General features: G+C 33.9%; 1 protein-coding gene across 14 annotated transcripts in view; it reads right to left on the bottom strand.

Annotated features, from left to right (window-relative positions):
- The window catches only part of LOC118265725 (basement membrane-specific heparan sulfate proteoglycan core protein), a 165,312-nt gene that overhangs the window by 37,155 nt on the left and 107,467 nt on the right, over positions 1–20,690 (bottom strand). For 13 of the 14 annotated variants that reach the window (XM_050704268.1, XM_050704265.1, XM_050704264.1 and 10 more), the window contains exons 11-12: positions 1,088–1,198; positions 755–865 (exon numbers count right to left, since the gene is read on the bottom strand). In XM_050704268.1, the coding sequence (XP_050560225.1) occupies positions 755–865; positions 1,088–1,198 (222 nt within the window). Of the gene's footprint in view, positions 1–754; positions 866–1,087; positions 1,199–14,042; positions 14,180–20,690 lie in introns of all 14 variants that reach the window. The other variant, XM_050704278.1, reaches the window with a different exon arrangement.

Here is a 20,690-nt window from a genome sequence, read left to right on the forward strand (position 1 = left end):
CACTGGTCTGATCTGCATGCTTTTTTTAAAATTACATATTGTACATGAGTTATTTGGTTAGAAGTTAGTAAGATGCCATCCAAAACGTGGGTTTGTTTCAATTCAAATTAAATACTTTCTTGTCGAAGAACTATTATACTTAATAGGTAGAAATGACAATTGCAAAGAATTTGTTTAAACTATAGAATTACGTCTGCGTTTAAAATATTGAAACAAAACCACAATTATGTTAGTTGTATTCAAGCAAATACTTACGACAACCTATTTCGTCGCTGCCATCCTTTTTACAATCTCTAAATCCATCACATCGAAGTAAGATCGATATACAAGAGCCATCATGGCACCTGAAGTGGCCACTGTCCTTACAAACATGCTTCCCAGCCCACCAAATCGCACTCGACACTTACCGTGTGATCAAAATCCAGAAGAGCAGCGTGCAGAAACGCCATGTTAGTTAGTAATCTTGTTTTGTTTAAAACGAGGCATTATGAGCTAGCACACAGGCCAAAATAAATGCCGTAATAGATTTTGAGACCTTCAAACTTAACTAGGACTCTCGATATATACGTCCATATTTCCATGATGTAAATATTTGAAACGAATGAGGTCTGTTCGCCTGCTGTTTTCTTCAATGGTCTTTTTCCCTGTCCTTGTAAGTACTAAGCTATCATGCACTTGTTTCAAGTCATTCAACATGCTGCTCATAGTCTCTCGTTGTGTGGGAATTAAAGTTTGTAGTAAGAGCTCTACTTACGGCAGTCGAGCTCGTCCGAACCATCAGAGCAGTGTGGCACTCCATCGCACTTCTTACGTTCTTCAATGCAGTAACCGTCACTAGTGCAACGGAATTCATCGGGTCGACAGTCTGTTTGGAAACAAAAATATGTTTTAGTATTTAAGTAAGTAATTCTTTAGCCTACTTAATACTCACGTACTTAAATTCGTACGTATATTATTAAAGTAAGTAGCTTATTTCTTCGGCAATTTTTCTACAACTTTTCTTTCTTCAACATTTATGATGGTATACATTTTGTTTATAATCTTATTAAAATCACCTAATGTTCTAACGACAAAACATAAAACTTACCACAGCCAAGTTCGTCGTCGTGGTCCGGGCAGTCATAGATGTTGTCGCATCGCCTGCTGGACTCGATGCAAGCTCCGCTACGGCAATGGAAGTCGTCGTCGCCACATGTTCCTGTTGACAAAACAACGTACCTATTAATATACAAACATTATAAGCTTGAGTTTATAAATCAACATATAACGCCATCTAGTAGCTTAATACTGCACTTGGCTGTAAACATCGTTTAGTTCTATTCGTATCGGTAGATGGCGACACTAGCCGTATAATTTACGACATTTTTTTAAAACCAATCTAAGTGCGAGTCGTTTTTATTTAAAGTATCGAATTAAACACCACCAATCACTTTATACGAGTGTGTTATATTGTTAATATTTAATTGCAGTTTGCAGTGCTTCTCTCATCGTTTGTATTAGTTCTGTAAGTCTTAATCAGTCGCTGTAGTACTTTCGTTGACGTCGAGTTTCACGCTATTTCACTGCGTTGATCAAACTGTTTAACTTTTACGAAGTTAAGTCTTCAAGTGATGCAAGACTGCGGTTGCTTATAGATAGACTTTGGCAAGATAAATTGACGTCTCTCTCGTATTTTGAGTATTTAAACAGAGAATTGCTGCAGCGCATTTAATTTAGTAACTTACTGAAGCTTTGTGCTGATTATAGTAAGGAATCGAATTAATAATATTTATTTAAGTTATTATTTAATATCTTTGGAATGGTATGATCGTATAGGAACAAATATAGTTAATATAACAAATTGTAGATAAAACAAAAAAAAAAAAAATATAAACAAGACACGCTACCTACTACATTTTTATAGCAAGACAAGTAGTTGGACAACAGTAGTCAATTAGGTATATAACAAGATGTAAGATCACAAACGAAGCTCATCAAATCAAAGTACACAGCACTTACAACAACGCTCACGTAAACTTGCGTTTAACAAGTGCGCGAACGACACAGATCTGGTTAGCATAAATCGACAATAAAAAGAAAAAAAAAAGAAGGAACGTAGTCCCGACAAATTTTCTACATCTTTTGTACTATAAACATTGTCAGTAACACCTATGCGTATTTAAAATTCCGACGTTGTTCGCCGGCGCCTACTACGTGATATACTTAATGCTGCATAAATAGACAAGTACCCACAGGTATTACCAGTTCAGAGTTTGCGCGTACGCTTGTGAAAATCGTGAACTTTCGTGGCTCTTTGGCATTATGTATAGGAGCCACGTGGCCGTGTTTAGCAGTCCGAGGACATCGTTTGCAAGATGGCTTTTTTTTCTAAAGATATTAAACTTCTCCCGACATCAAAGTCTGTTGTTAACTCATGTTTATGGAGTTGATGAATTTATACTGTTAACGTAAGTGCACTTTGAATGATTGGATGCGTGGTTGCCCTTGTCTCGGAGTCCCAGTTGTACGTAAGAGGTTTGCTTCAAGGTTAAGGGCGTATCGAGAACTAATATGCATATTGGCCCTATTAGTTATGTGATCTAATTGTAATTAACTACCCCTAGTACTCACTATTTTGTGGTTAAAGTAATAGTTTTTACAGAACTTAAAATATAAATAAAATTGAATGGCAATATCAAATTTAATGGTACAAACGTTTTAGATTCTTCGGATTATGGATACACAAACATGAATTAGAAATATGATTATAATGGCCAACCTACGCCATTCCATAGACTAATCAAAACAAAACAGAACTTAGTATCTCACTCAGTAGACAAGGCTTCTTTACAATAATCGGTTAACATTTGCAATAGTGACGTCAGGAGCCTGCAATTTAGGTCGGCCGGGCTAGTCAGGTATGCATTAACATTAATCCAAAGATTTATTTATCGTTCTAACAGTTCAATGGTTTATAGTAAAAACAGGGTCATTATTTTAACACATAACATAAACAGTACTAACATAATTTGGTTTGGGTAATCTGTCTTAATATATATTTTAAATACACCAGACACCAAATGGTGGAAAAATTTTGGGTTTTTTGAAGATTCTGGCAACGCGTGGGGATTGTAACAAACCCCAGACGGAAATCGAGACCTTTGTTCAGCAATGATGAGGTAACATGACTCGCTAAAGTTTCCTTAAGTTTAAGTTTTTACAAGTGTACCTACAGATGCTAATTTTGTACAATAGACTATAGTCGTTTGTAATAGAGTTATAAATCCACTGTGCTAGTTGCTAGTTCTAGCATCTTATAAAAATCATAATTGGATGAACTTTTTTGGGGAACAATGGCAGGGTTATATTCAAATCTACGTACGGAAGCTTACAGATAGATGTACACGTGGTGTCTCGGGTTCGAATAACGACACAAGCATTTTAACTTTCTCATAAAATATTGGTAATATAACCATAATTGAAAATGAATGTGTTAACTGTAATATGACTAAGGTATAGTGTCAAGAATGGAGTTGCTTTCCAGAGGCGTTGCGAAGTAAAGGGCCCTTGAAGGAAACAGCTTATAAAGCTCTTGAATATGTAACAGTAATGTAAAGATGTTCAATCTTTATGTGTATTATAATGTTGAATATCGATTTAAAAGTAAAAGAGAGTAAAACGGTTCAGACGGTTAAAATTAATATGGTACATGGATGAAAAAATTGCATGTAACAATATGAGGTATAAATTCAAAATCTTTATTTACTTTCTTTTATGTGGTTAGTAAGTTCTTAAATAAGGACGCTGTCGGCACGACTTCAGGTCTAATTTATAATGATACATATTCTAGTTAATCAGGTAATATATCTTTATTCTTAACATTAACCCTATAGACACGATTTTAAATTATTATACGTATTTGCATAAACTTAATTACACAACTATTATTATTTAAACATCAATTGTATGTAGTTTAAGTAAACTAAAAGCAACCGTATATAAAGAAAACAGTCACTAATGAATTACTCATTTCACTTAAAGAGCAATATATGAAGATACAAACTTGAAGTTTACAAGACAAACTATTTACACAGCAGATGTAGAGGATGTGCATTTGAAACGTAAAGATACAAATAAGAATATGTATAAACAAATCAGAAAGCACAAACATGTACCGCTAAAGGTCATAATCAAAAATAAACATTTGCGATCAACTCCCTTTCAGCGAAGCTATGTCGCGTACGTGAAAACCTCAAATAAGGTTTTCTCGTCTTTCGTATGATGGTAATAATATTTTATTAAAAGCTTTCTAGCGTAAGGGGCGTCCCAACAAGTCGACGCATCACTCGGGCGATACATTAATGTCTCACAATTACTTCAATTTCTATTCTTACTACAGTTTTTGGCTTGGATTTTTTGGAAATATCATTGTTCATTTTTGTCATCAACTGTGATAGGATTATTCCATTGTAATAGAGTTGGCGACCAATTACTTGTTTTGTACATAATACCTACATAAAAAAGTTAAACGTCATGGTTATCAAGAGTACCAAATATCAGATCGATCATCGTCATCAGGAAGGGGGTAAAATTCGAATTACTAAAGGATAAAATAATCAAACAGAACATGCTTTTTAGAATCGTTTAACATTTTTTCGACACGGACTGATTCTTCTTTACTTATTACTACTGTTGTTTGTTCGTTGTGTTTCTATTTTGATTTGAACTAGGTTATTAGTCATACAATTTTAGTTTTATAGTTAAAAATGTTTAAATGTGATGATGTGTAAAATATTATATGCACACTCAAAATATTATGTGACATACTGTACCGTGAAAAATCTTTCGGCGTGCTCTCAAGCGTCTCGGTCCCGTTTTACTTTGTTATTGTGACGTAAAACCAAGGACTAACCCTTTTTAGTATCAGGTTGTACCCGTTGCATAGTAGGTCTACCTGTAGATTAGATGCAACGTAATTCTTCTTTGCTTAATAAATATATAGGTAAGTTTTGGGAATATTCTACTCTACAAATATTTTTTTTTTATTAAATCTAGGACTCTCAATAAAATTACACTTCCTTAGTTTAAGCAAAATCTTTCATCCAAACAAAATACTAACACGCCATAAAAAATATTGAAGTGGTCCGTAACGCCGAAGGTTTGTTTCTACCATCAAGCGAGTGCGAGTGAGGAGATTCCCATCTAAATTGTGCCTCGAACGCTTTGTAGTAAGCAACAAAGTTTGTCTAGTTCCTTACTGGGACACCACAGGAGCACACGACAGAACACCGAGCAAGCAAAATCAAAATTACATAGACAGACCTTGAGATGCAGTCTGTACCGAACGGCTCACAGAGGAAACACTTCGGCTTAGGCTCAATTTACACTGCCGCGGGATGGAATAGGGACGACTTTTTGCTTTATTTTAAGAACATAAGCCAAAAAATTGGAAGCTCGTCTTCAGCAAAATCCCCGCGAATTCTCTAGAATCTCCTGGTATTTAATTTGTGTATTGTACAGTTGATATAAACTTCATAATGCTATATACGGCTTCGTTCCTAAAGTTACCATTCCATTTGGCGGTGTAAACTAAACCCAACACATTGCAAACTACATATTACACAAATAGAGTGTCTAAGATACTAGACTAGACGATTTGTCTAAGTCAATAATGATTAGAAATGGATTTCGGATGCAGTGGCGCCGATTGATGGGAACTAAAGACAAATAGTATCCTTCGCTTTGACATAATAGAGTAGCAGATATAAACATAATTAGGTAAGTAATTAAATACATCATGAGCCTATTTTAGTGGGTTAGACAGATGTGACAATTTTTCAGTATTTAAATAAACTTTTATTCTATCGTGTCGATAAAGTGCACACTAATTTATGCTTTAAAAAAGTATCTAACAAATACTGTCACCATGGTTACCATTTAGAAAAAGTAAACAAAAATAGCCTTGGTAAAAATCAATCAAAGTTACCAGTTACCATAGTGAAAAGTTAGTTAGAAAAGGTCGAGAAATCTGTGAGTTTTATTATTAAATGGTTATACATTATGAGCATTGAGCACCTTTTAGTATAATTATAATGTTGTACCAAAGTATTTTTTAATCCTACTATAATTTTGAAAATGCTGATGTTTGTGATCCTCATAAACTGTATATGTAGGTATTTGATTGTTTTTAATGCCACGTGATGTTAAAAAATATTGTATGAAAATGAAAACAGATGTAATTATTATAGTACTATCAAGATAATATTATAATACTCATTATTACATGTTTCTACTTTGCAACAAAATGACATTCTATTAACTCTTACCTGACATCAGTCGGTTTGAAATCTCACTGGTTCAAAGGTAACGAGTTTGCAGGTTTATTTAGTACTCACATGTTCATGTCACAACAATAGGGTTCAAATTATATTCCCTTTGCTTTAGTACTCTTCAAACTGACATGTTGCGGAAAGGGTACGGTTTTATTAATTGAAAATGTACTTTAATTACATGAACATTTACTACAAACACAAATTAAATAATTAAAAAGAATAAAAAATAATAGTTGGCGTGATATAGGTATGTATAGGTTACAAAAAAAAAACATTTAATGATTTTGAAACCTTGCTTATTTATTTTTAATCCGTTAGAAATAGTAGGTACATTCAAAGCACATACGAAAAGTAAAAAAAATGCTTCACTTTCGAACATAACTCGGTACAAAACATACGGAATGGTAAAACGTCGCCGAAATCCATGGATCATTTCTTGACGTAGAAACATGATTACATGTCGGACTAATAATATTAGCATACGACCGCAGTCTAGGGCGCAATTGCAAAGGCTTTTTAACAAAAAAATCTATAGTTAAGGGACAAAATGGCAGTGGATATCTTTTTATTATACTGCTTAAGTAAATGCCGAAATATAGGTAATATGTAGGTATCAAGGTTAGCTTAGCATTTATTTACTAAACACGAAACCAAAGACAGTTGGTACGGAAGTAAAAAGCATAATGGATATGGCACTTTGTAAGCTGCGAATTAGTGAAATATTAAAACGGTACATGAAAAACTTTTTATTACATTTAATTATGATTTACCTAAATGACAAAACATTGAAAAGATTTTTTTATAATTATTAATTAAATAAGTCTCTGATTAAAGTTCAATGTATGTCCGAATTGAATTACGATAAAGTAAAGATTTATTTTTACTTGACTTATAATAATTTTGCTTATACCGCATCCGAGTACACTCCATCGTATATTCACGGGGCTAACGTAATAGGTCCCAGACAGGGTGAACCGGCAAATAAATTAAACTGTAATAAGTAGTAGCTATTCTGCACCAGGTACGGACAGCCCTTATTACGAAATTGTCCCCGTGGGTGCTTCGTGCCCGGGCCACTTCTTTGCCCCCTTATTATTATGAAATGGTTGTAAAACTCCCGCGATTCGCTGCGACAACCTACGACAGTCGTTTATTTATATCTTTCAAGTTGTCAGTGATCATTTTTCAATGTAGGCACGATTCGGTTAGCGGGTACGGTTTGTTATATCAAAAGTTAGGGTTTCGGCTTTGGGTAAACGTCACGGTCTGTGTTTGCTTGTACCACTTCTTTAGTTTATTAGTAACATATACAAATGATCGTTTATTTTCTGAGCTAGATACATTTTCTATGTAAAATTGGTAACCGCTGTGGAAAACCCAGAGTTTCGAGTTCAACATCTCTGCATCCGTGGATACACAAACAATATCTTTTTGTATAAACAGCTGGACTGTAAACAAGCTTTGCACTACAAATACTGATACAATCATGTATGTTTGTCGGTATGTATGCACATTTACGTACGTGATGTTTTCAACTATTTGTCTAGTTTTTATGCGTGCCCCGTCTCCGCCCGCGCATTCTCACGTTCGTACTCGGTTGTTTGACGTCCATTGAACGTCAATACGACGAAAATTTATTTCTCGACTTGATTTACGTCCCATTTCGCATATGTCATTGTAATGTTAGTATGTAGACAGCGATGTATTTGATACGAGTGTTTTGTTTGTGCGATCGTATCGTTTGTGATTATTGATGCTTTGAGCTTACTGCTATACTAGATGAAGATCCAGTGTATCGTATGTTGGAATTATTAGAAGTTTTGCTTAAATAATGCAGTGATTTTTATACCATACACACAAACAAATTTTGGACTTGGCCTACAACCATTTAAAACATCCTTTGTATTTACTATTATGTTTTATAAAGCTTGCATTGTTGATCGCCTAAATAATTCCCCGTGACGCTACTAACGCACGTTTTTTGTCTAACACAAAAATCTTTGGGATTGTAAGTCGGTGCAGGGTAATGACCGTTGAACGAACAGTACACACAGAACTGAATTATAAAGAATGCCTTCAAACACGGGTCTTAGTAAAGAGACACATTTTACATTTGTACATCGTTAGCCGACACAATAGCGATTAATGAAATATGCAAAACATGGGATAAACTTAATCCTATTATGTACGCTTTCAAAGGCCGAGCCGAGGCATACGTATACAGACATTCGAGTTATGGGCACATGTCACATCACTATTTCGGTATTACGATGCCGATAGCGTGACTCGCGTCCAATACATTACCGGCACATTAATTGAACCTGTAGCCTCCGACGGCAAAAGGTTGAGACCTTTTGGCCGCGGACCCTTGAGAAATCAGTAATAAAAGTTCATTGTAATTTTAAAGTGATTCTCAATACAACTATGTACCAAGAATAAGTTGCCTTTATTTTTTAAATTGACAAATTCATTGGTTGTATCGACGCCACTAAAATAAGTATCAGTTTCCTCTGTAACTTAGTTTTATGCGAAAGTTTTCATCAAAAAATCTAGCCAGTGTCATGTTAATGTGAAAAGCTGAGCTGTGGTTAATCTTTCGTGAACCGAAAGAGGGTCGCTTAGCAAAAATTAGGGATAAGTAAAAATGCAACCGTTTTACCATAATAATGTGGCCATTAGCTAGCTTCACATTTGCATATTTGGTTAAATAATAAACATTTTATTTATTATGTTTTTTCTTATGTAGGATACTCTCTGTGTATGTATATTGTGAAGTAGAAAGGGTTAGGTTAATAATAGATACCCATATAGATAGGGGATAACAAATTAAGCTGACTATTGAACCTATTGTGTCCATTGTTATCATTATCAACACTCTGTAACAGTCCACTGCTAAACTATTTAGTCTTCTCTACATAAAAAGGCTTGACATAATCTCCATGCCTGACAACCACATTGAATAAACCAATTCAGATTTATCAGAGAACACTGCTGCCCAGCTTTTATCGAATGTGTAGTGTAATTATTGAATTAATAACAAAATTAAATTAATACGTATTGAAATGTACCATAAATCGAAGGGCTATTTAATTTTGTGACATTAATCAATTTCGTAAATCAATCTGAATAGTTGTTTTAATCATATAATCTTTTATCCAAGGTACAGGTTTGGTCTAGTTTAGATGTCAGTATTTAAATGAATACTAACCGCCGTACTTAGAGTCATTTAATGGTAACTTAATCCAGTCTTTAGCAGTTGTTTTCGGAACAAAATCGTTACTTAGGAATAGTTTAAGTAATCATTAAATGTTTCTGAGTATGGTAGTAAGATATAAAGTCAATTGTTTACAATTAAGTTGGCGCATGATCTGATATGCAAAAAAAAATGCATTTTTTTAATATTAATGGTTATTATATTATTGTAATCAACAATTTTATCTAAATTATAATGTGTCTTTAAACTTATTATAGTTTATCATTCGTCAATAAAAACTGCATTTTGGTAAAACCCACGGTTTGATAGGAAGATGACATTTTTTCTTATCAACAATACCTAGTTTCCTTGCTACTGTACGGATAACCCCAACGCACGAGTGAAGTCTTACAAGTCAGATACAAATATAGAAATACCTAGTTTTTAAATATAAACAATGAGAGGGTAAGGTCAAGGCATCAGTATCTCTTATGTTGTTCATTGCTCACGTCATTGATTAAATAATCACATAAAGTTACTTACAAAGTTTAAATTCAATTATTCACCATGTAATTCTTGGGTCACACAAAGTTACAAGTGTCTGAAAACTTCAAAATCAACCGAGTCAGTTAAGAAGTTGTACCTATTGAAAAATCAGTTTCTTTGTGGTCCAACGTTTGAAAGAGGAGCATGAATATTAATTAGGCATCTCATCGTTTCAATTAGGAGTTGCCTGGCGTGGAAACGAACAATCGCTGTCACTTCGGAACGATTCCCGAGTCAGGTTAAGTTCTGGATTCATTTAGGTCTTAGTCCCATAATGAATATAATCGATGTATCCTTGTACCAATGATCAATTGCAATCAAATGAAATTAGCTTTAGTTTGGAAATATTTGGGAGTTTAAAAGTTTAGTTTGAAGTCAATCTTGGCTTCAACAATTGCTTCACTGTTTGCATTTACCAAACACAACGCTGAGTAAAGTATTATTGAGCTTTTTCGGAAATTCTTCGTTACATCACAAAATATTTGTGAATCGAGTCGAAATGCGAAATATTGCAGATATTTCGTACGTAACCGTCCTTTGCACATACTTCTAATACAATTGTCTTAAACCTTTCAGGTGTCGACATTAAAACTAAACAGTAGGTATGACACAGTTAGCACGACGCGTATCTATATAACCGTGACTCGTTGGTTAACTAGTCGATCAAACTATAGTCAGTCAGTCATCGTATCGCATCTATTTCTAGATGCAGGCCAGGTCACCTGAGCACAATTAGAAAAGTCCACAGACGTGTCTATTCGTGAACCGTTCAAAAAATTGTCTGTCAGACAGAAATAATAGATTTTCATACTTAATAAGTTTAAGTATAGAGACGGGACCTAAAGTGGAAGATGTTTAAAACGAATACTCGTATCGTCCCACATGATATATCCTAATGCAACTAGTCATCGGAGCAGTGGTGTCTTTACATAATGTAGAGTGACAAAATTGCAATCCCTGAATCCACTACCAATCGTGGTGAATCTGGCAAAGAGGGAGTCTCTAGCCTAACAGTACCCATTTGAGCTGATAATAATAATAATCATGAAGAAGAAACACATGTTTAAACTGCCGATTCCATTGTCGAAGTACACACAGACATATCAGCGGCACTCATGACACAGTCAATAGCAGTCAGTTATATTAACGATCAAATTGAACCTACACACATTAAGTCTGTTAACTATCCAACAGATAGTTCAATCAAGTGTCTATAACTTTCAAGTGCAGTTATTAATTCAAATATCTTTTTATCAACTTCTATTTGTTGTGTCTGGTACTGGTAGGCCGTGGGATGACTGTATGGTTGTATTGAATTGTAATCCCATCGGAATATTGTGACATGGGTTTAGTTAAGCAGTTGGAGTTATGTATTTTTTGTAAAGGAATTTGCTAAAGAATGGACATGATCGAACATGTATTTGAAAATATTTGTCAGTCATATAGTATAGTAAATCAATATTAAGAGAAAGATTTATAGCTCTATTTACTTTTTCACTTTCAATAACTACTGAAAAACTTTAAACTTCAATCAGTACCCATATACATTTAAGACCAGTTAAATTTTTAATTTGAGAAGTCATCCACCCTTGGTTCACAATCAGTGCAGTTGACTTCATTGACGGAGTAATGGTCACAATTATTGTTTTGTCCCGCGTTCCGAGACTAAATTGTGACACGCCTTCTCTGCTCCATGTCCATATTAAAACGACAGAGTAGGGAACGAATAGAAAGGTCGGCCGGAATAATATTGCGTTATTTCCAAACGCATTTTGGTCCGTTACAAAATTAAATGTGGCACTACGAATAATTCGTCCAGTGAAATCACTCTTTGACTATAATTAGTCCTATTAAATAATAAATTGCATTTGAAAAGTCCAAAGGATATTCGGGAAATATCAATCGTATGGAATTGGATCGCTAATTTGATTAATAAATGTCGAAGACCACAATTATTTGGATATTTCAGTACCGTACATTCAAAAATGAATATCATATTTCAACTGTCATAGTTAAGTTTGCAAATTAGTCAAATTGAAATGTAAATACATTTTTCGAAATGTCAAAGGATTTTTTTATAAATTTTTAGTTACCTACCAGAATGTGTGTCGGAACTTTTTAATATTTTTACATCAATTACTGTTCAATAATATACTTATATATTGAAAACATACAAGAAAATTAAGTTATGTTTTTGTATTTTTTATCAAGAGTTATAATAATTTTTAGTTGCATGTAAAATTTCGGCTGGGCAACTGGCTCGATTCGATTCCCGCACGGAGCAACTCTTTGTGTGATCCACAAATTGTTGTTTCGGGTCTGGGTGTCATGTGCATGTGAACTTGTATGTTTGTAAACGCACCCACGACACAGGAGAAAATCCTAATATGGGGCAACGTTTTTATTAAGTAAAGTAAAGAAATTGGAGTAGTTAGAACAGGTTTTGTATTTAGAGGTCTAAACGTTTGTTGTGTCTGCATTAGATTGGGGTCAAGCCTGACAGTAAGATATGATTAAAACACGCCCTTAGCCGACTGGATGAAATGCAAAATACAGCTACAAAAGCTGCGTAAAACGTTTAGCGGGCATGTTCATACATTTTGTTGGAAATTAAAGTACAATACATGTGTCCAGCGTTGACCAGATTCATTTTAATTTAGGTACGAGCAAAATATCTTGTTTAGTTCTGTGTGTGCTCTAGTTTTGATTTATATGGGCAAGTCTCATAGTTTATTAGGTTTGGATATAATTCTACAGTATCCTATTTTTTTTTCTCCGTAAATTAGTGTCTGCTTGTAATTTTGACGATACGAGTAAGACGTGACGTTCTGTTATATTAGTCACATGTCTAAGAATGAGGCAATGCTCTTTATTTACGATGCAAAATAATAGAAACCGTGTTTCTCATTTTATGGTTTCTATGTTCTGTTGCAAGATTCTTTGATTTTAATGAGTTATTAAGTTTGGTTGTTAGGTTGGGGCTAACAGCTGTTACCACAGTGCCTGACTCATCAGAAATCTTAGTAAGATGAACGACCTTTTTATGAGTTTCCCGTCATTTTTATCGGCTGTTCACATGATCACATGCAGCATCCCTGACCTATATGTTTGAACGTCTTCTAAACTATGTTAATTTAGTTTTTAACCCCGTTTTAATTATTGTTCTTGGTATACCTTAATTATAATGTTACACGGTTTGATTTTATGTTGCGGTCCATATATTATGGTCTATTGTGAGGTGGTTCATGTTAATTTTAATATAAATACATATCTAAAGTCTAAGTACCTAAATAAATAGTGAAAGTATAAATAGTGTTGGATTTACTACCGCATCTCGATTTAATAAAGCTTACATTAATAACAGGCATTGAAAAGCTTACATTTACAACAGGCATTTAATAGCTTTTAATGTTCATAATTATAATTATACTTTTCCAAATTCTGATTTCACAAACTCACTAGTTTTGCACCTAATTAATTTCCGACGAGGCTTGTCACATAAAAGTAACTAGTTTGTTGTGTGTTCGGTAGAATAAACTGACAGTATAAAATGTATCTAACTAACCAATTTTAAAACTGCTGTTTTTTCTACACTTGCACTTCATTGTATAAACATACCGTTGGTGGATATGTACCATAGGATGATAGTCAACAATAGGATGATGTAGAGGTATGTAACCATAGATATAATAATAATAGCAGTAGAATCTAAATAAACTTGGAAAGTATTTTTAAAATGTAAACCTATACTACTTGGGATTAAAGTCGCAATCAGGATGATTCGAAGACTCGATCTTTAACTATTCACTTACGCCTATAACCTACTAGTACAGATGCGAGACTTCAAGAAACGTACAGCACAGGAACAAATCCGTTGACGCCATTAAATTCCTAACACTCAAAGGTAAAATGCATCCAAATGTTTAGTCTGCATCGGTCACAACACACAAATCAAGTGCCAAGCTATAAGGTGATGATTAAGAGGTACTTACGTCTGATGAACTGTGCTTCAGCTTCCACTAAGAGTATGGTCACTATAAGGGCGACCCAAGGCCTCCCTGGGATTCTCATCTTGCTACTTTTTGTTTTGTATCATCTGTGAGATACGTGTATGCAGTTTTGTTGTCGTCTATAAAAGATATCCAATGTTCAGAATCAAGTGACGAGTCGCCGGTCGTTTGCCGAACACCACACGGACGGTTCAATCGAAAGGCTCACTTTGACATCGAATGCTTCACCGATACGAAATATTGAGTTTACACATTTAATTTTTTAACCCTCTCTTCTCCTATACTTGACGCCTTTGGTAATTGGCTTTGTTTTTTTTTTATTTTACCTTCTGTATACGTGAATATTTTCGGTTAATTGGACAAGTGGGTAGGTAGGACCGATCCGCTTGCCATTTTTTGAGGTAATTTGGTTCGCTCGTATTGCACGACGTTCTTTCCAATGCATGTTGTTGACATTTTGTGTCTTGTTATTGTTAGTGCATTGTTTTGTAATGGAAAAGTTAGTGAACCTCAAATGAACTTCATTTGTCGACTAACGCGATAAACTTTTGATAGGTTTCGATCTGAGATGTGTCAATAAATGCCGATGTGGTATATAATGTCATACGTGTTAAAGTTATGATTAAAGTAAAGTAATATTTGTGTAGTACAACTATTACTTAACGTAGAGTTGATAAAACAAGTGATCGTAATAAAATTAAGAATAGGTACTCCGAGTACCGTCGTCTTGTGAATAAACATGAACCGGTATTTTGATCAAAGAAAACATGAGTTTACGAGAACATTTTCGAACATAATCTTGCGCACGATCTACGGAAACTTGACATGTGACAATAAAATTTGACATCGTTTCATCGTTTGATAGGGCGCGCCTCCGTGCGTTTCTACGCTCGATGTACAGTCGTCCATCTTTGTCGTATTCTGTCGATTAAACACGGTTGAGTGTGCCGGCCACATCTGTCACGATGACAGCTGTCATTAGTTTATAAAACTTTGTTTTTATTGCAGGTCGCGGCGGCCAGGTGAGGCGCTGAGATTTTATCCGATTAACCACGGTGAGCACGGTGACTGATTTATAGGAAGGCGCTATGATTGATTTTTACTTAATTACACTCACTTCCTAAGAAAATGTAGAAAAAACTCTAGATCAAACACGAGTCCGGTTAAAATGTCTATTTTAAACGCCCTTTTAGCGTTTGGACGAAAATAAAAATAGACTATCAAACGTGGAAGTTCCACTTGTATTAAATGAGTAATCGGCTTAACTGATGAGCTTAGGTTTTATCACCTAAATCGAGATTGTTACCATCCTGCATTTGCCAGTTTTGCCTGTAAAATTGAAAGAGTACTTTGGGAAATCGGAACTTATGTTGCATTATTGGCAAATTAACATGAGAATTTTGAAGCCACTTATGAACTCTCACATTTTCCGAGAGATACCGATCGTATGAAGTCGATTTTATTTGTAAAAATCGATTGTAATGCGATTTAAACGTTTTAAGTGGACAGTAGTAAATCAAATGGACTTGGTAGTAATTTAAATGACTGATTTATTATCATAAGTGCAATAAGTTTTAGTTGACATGCATTCAGTATTTGTGTCGTGCAAATATTCTTAACCCTAATCTTATCAATCGATACGGTATTTAGTTCACTATTAATTGCTTACTACTAACTTTTCTTAACCTGATTATTGTTTACGTCTATTGTTCTACAAACGTTCCTGATAATATTGCAAATTCAGGTGAAATATGACTTTTAATGTTAAAAGTATCACTTGTAATGTTTTGATCAAACAAAATTATTTGTTTATTTACAACGGTAATGGGAAACAAATATAAGCGAAAATAAATAAAATTGTACGTAACCACATAGGCTATGGGGCTTTGATTTTTCCATAATGACGTCCCACAAGGTCCTATAATATTTTAGTTAAAGTCAATAAAAGTATCTTGATGTCACCCGGCTTACTTTGTGTACACTGCGGCCTACACAAGTTGACACTTACTGTAATCACTTATTGCTTGACTGATGACAACATTTTAAGGTATTATTGCGTCTATTTATTGGTGAAGGGGTATGCCAGAGTATATTTTAACCGACTTTAATAAAAGGAGGTTCGCAGTTTGACTTGGATATATGTATTTATGTTTGTGCTCGATTATCTCGCGATAGTTCTCTAAGAAAAGGAGGATCCTCCAGGCTCCAACCAGGCGAGGTGATCGTGTCTGGCGATCTTTCTTTTCAACAGTTGTTTGTTGGGATTTTCTATCTATGTTTATTAGCATGTAAATTCATGTGATGTAGGATTTATAACGTCATCCCCTGATTTTTTCGTCAATCGTCTATGTGCGATTTCTGTCATCTATCATTGGTCATGTCGCCATACTTTTTTACTCAAAACGGATATCAAAAAACTCAACTCCATATATTTTAATTATGCACATAAATGAATGACATAGTTCTTCTTTTTAGAACACCAATTGTAAAACACTAAGAAATCCCACGATGACATAAAAATAAGATAAAAAATGGCTATGGAGCGAGTGGGATCCCACGCAAATGTGCGATCACATATGTAACGAATGGTTTGTTTTGATCAACATATTATACAAACATTATTTATTAACCGTGACTTCGTCCACGTGTGGAGATGAACAAATACCTATATCATTCTCCGGTCTCCTAACTATTAACAGAAACAAAAATCATTGTTGTAACGTGATTGAAAAATGAGTAAACAAAATACAATCTCTTTTAATATTTGTTAGGATACCTTTGACCGTTTTAATATCTAAACCAGCCTTTAATATTCTTTTATTTTGTTTTGACTATGATATGCGTTTTAGTTTTTTTTGGCATTGTTCTTCATTGTTTCTCTGAACTGTCATTCCATTCATTATGTACTTTTTTTACGGTCAGACTGTTACTTATAATGCTACAGTCTCTCTTTATCAGATGCATATTGATTGCCTATATAGGCACATCTTAGCAAATAAAATAGCACTAGATTAGCAAGATTTATCTTGAGTTCTGTGGTTACTTTGCCAGATTTTTACTGGTTCGGCGTTAGGCCTCATGGTAAGCGATAATGAGACGTATTTACTCGACAATAGTCTGTATTTTTGAATAGCTACGTATGTTCATAAAAAAAATCTTCATCGGTAATTATGAAAAATCATCTCAAACCACATCTGATGTTTAAATGATAACTTCCGATGATAGAGACGAGAGACATGACGTCATGGTCAACCATTTCAAGGTTCCTAAGGATTTGTTCGTTATCAACGTGATAACATACCTCCTAATGACCTAGTGAGATGAGAGTTTTATACCTAACTTTAGGATGGGTTTTATGATAGGAAAATATATGAAACATGTAATTTATACTTTAAAAGGTGCATTATGATCAACTATGAGATAGGTGGAGATGCGCATTCTTGTAACATGCTCATAACATGTAACGTTGTTTTATTAACTCTATGTGATTGAGGCGAACCTATGTCATATTAAATGTAACCTGACCCTGTTTTGGGAACCAATTAGGGAAGAATTTTCTAATTCTATAATACTTCTATAGATCCGAGAGCAAACCAATCGTCCAATGAATCTATGATAGCAAATTATCGCATACGAGTTTAAGTCCCTACTTTGGATAATTTTGGGAAATGTATTTGAATTTTTCAGGAATGAAACGGCATAGTCGTGTTCAGTTAGTTCGCTAATGGAGTCTAGACTCCAGATGGAGCTATTTTTAAACTATTTTAATCAAAGGTTTTGAAGTAAAAAAATTATATTGAAAATGATTAACTTTAAAACTTTTTATTTTAGTTTTAGTCGTCGTGTCCCTCAATCTAATTAATATATGAGGATCGATTGTTAAAGAACAATTGAATATGGACAAACAAAAACAGAACGAAGCATTTCTCTTTTTGAATTAATAAAATTTTTAATTTCATCTACGAGATGAAAATATGATCTGATAGAGCTCACAGACACCCATCGACATTTTGGAATTAGTTGGGGGAGGTCTATATGTCGCAGTAGATGTTTTGTGGCTCATAATTTAATTGTTAATGTTGATTTAACAAGAAACTATTTGTTTTTGTTTGTACATCCCGCTATATCTTGTGACTTAGAACTACAATAACTATAGTATGGAAAGTGCATTCCCGTGTAATATAGCATTATTTTTAATTGATATGCTATTATCACGATTTATCTATATTGTTGGTTGCCTAAACTGTTTCTGGCAATTTTTTATTAAACTTGGCCTCGTTAGGACTAGCTAGAACAGCGACTGTTGCCCAATACTGGGCTTTGTTTTTTTTTGACATTTGAAGTCTGGGCATCATATAGGGCTTGCTACCAGGTGACAAAGCATATCGTAATAATATTATAAGCACTCTTGTGTTAACAATATTTCAACGTAATCCACTGATACACGTGTAGATGTTTTACAAAAAATCCAAGCCCTTGATGCCGTCTTCATCATCACATCTGGCGATTCTGCTCACGCAGTTATTTTGCTCGTAAGGTATGTAACTCTTATTTTGCAGTCTGTTTTTTTTAAGACAGACACATGCATAATACGATAGAGATATAATAATATGCATGTGTTTAAAAAATAACGTCCAAAACCCGAATAAAAATAAACTATTATTCGTCCGTATACTAATATTATAAAACTGAAGAGTACGTTTGATTGTTTGAACAAATTTTCCAATTCACAAAAAAATAGTGTTATGACTCTAGTTTTTGTAGAAAATAAAAACGGATATTTTTTTGTCATAACAGCAGTCACGATTGATTGCTATAAAAAGAGGGTAGTAAACGGTACAAACATTCAAATACACGAGAGGTTTTTGTTATTTTTTTTTTAAATAAATAGTAAAATATAACTACATACTAACTAAACCATTTCATTGTTTGATAAAACTATTCCGAACGAACTATTCAATTTAATTATCCATATACTTGTCCCCACTTTCTACCATTTCCCCTTTTTACTACGGATATTCAATTAAGCAGCAACTACAACTGTAATTTTTCCATAATAATACAATTTTCCGATCGTAAAGTTGTAAATTCAAGGAGAAAATAAAAGGCGAAAATGAAAAAGGCTCGTGAGACCGCAAGGAAAGTATGTCATGTGACACAACGGGTCCATTTGAGCTGAGGTAGAAGCCTCCTTAATCAGCGGAGTCAGTAAGCTATGGGAACTTCTAAATACATGTCCTTAGTCCTTACCAATACGGTTCATTATATAACATAATACATAATATTATGTATGCAACTATGTATCAATGAGATTGTAAACTATGCTTCTTCATAGGAAGTAACGATAGAATTTCATGGTCGTTCTTTTACAAACCTACAATGAATTTACATTTTGGAATGAGTGTGAGAAATCTATTTAGCTCTTAATCAAAAAGTAGATGTAAAATAATTACATTTTCTTTTCTTATTTGGATGATAAGAATGAACTTTTTAGCATGCATCGGTGTGTTAACTCAATCTAGTTAAGGATTAATTGAAATCAATGCTTTGACTTTGACTATGAAAACTATTGTCAACGAAGGCAAAGAGCGTGACTTGCTATAATCCTTACAATTACATATTTATTTAGATTCCATCAGACTCTATCATAGCATCAGGTTATATTAGTCTTTAGCGTTTAAAAAGGTTAAGAATATTCGACATCGTGACTGACTAATGTACCTATATAATTAAAATAGTACTAAAAAGTAAACCTTTAATGAGCGTATAATAATAATTTAATAACTGGATAATAATAAACCAACAGGATTAGTTTTATGTTTTCCATAATTATGTATAATTTCATAGCAAATCTATGAATAATATTTTTTATGACTTTGGAAACCGGGTTTCTATCATATGACCTATTTTCGTACACCGGTTACAGGTTGATGTTCTTATATACTAGGACAAGATGTTGATAGGTGTGAATTTTATATAATTTCTTGTAAATTTTTTTATTCTTCTAAAGAATTGCTCCAGCCATTACCGAGTTCAGTTACATGAGTGACGTACTATGATAGTAACTGTATACTAAGTCCTACTGAACCTGAGTGAGACATTGGAAATTATATTTAGAGATATCACACCCAGAGTGATTTTCTACCAAAATATTTTATATCAAAAAATCATTATTTTTTAAAGCTTGTGGAAAGTTCATGTGTCGTCTGTACTTTAAGCCTAAGTTAAGCTAAACGTTTAAATCAAACAAACACTTTGATTTTGTTTAATATACTTAGAGGTGTAGATAGTAAACATTAAACATTAAATGAGGTCGTTCGTGCAAAAGTTAAGAGAACGGAATTCGTTCTATTGTTTCGTATGTAAAACAGCTAAATGACATAATACTCTATTATCATAAAAGGAGGTTGTGTTTAATGCGCCAACTCATGCGCCGATCATATCGGTTTCGTTTGCATTTGTGATTTTATTATAGAAATTTTGATTTAACTGAGTCCTTACATCAGAAAAACGATGAAATCAAATTATCTAAGTACAAAAAAAATATTTTAATAAAAAAATCTAAATTAAAACAGAACATCACGAGACCACAAGGTCAGTAAATGAGAAGCTCTCAATTAATTTTGACAC

This window comes from Spodoptera frugiperda, chromosome 25 (assembly GCF_023101765.2).
Source record: "Spodoptera frugiperda isolate SF20-4 chromosome 25, AGI-APGP_CSIRO_Sfru_2.0, whole genome shotgun sequence".
Lineage (NCBI taxonomy): Eukaryota > Metazoa > Arthropoda > Insecta > Lepidoptera > Noctuidae > Spodoptera > Spodoptera frugiperda.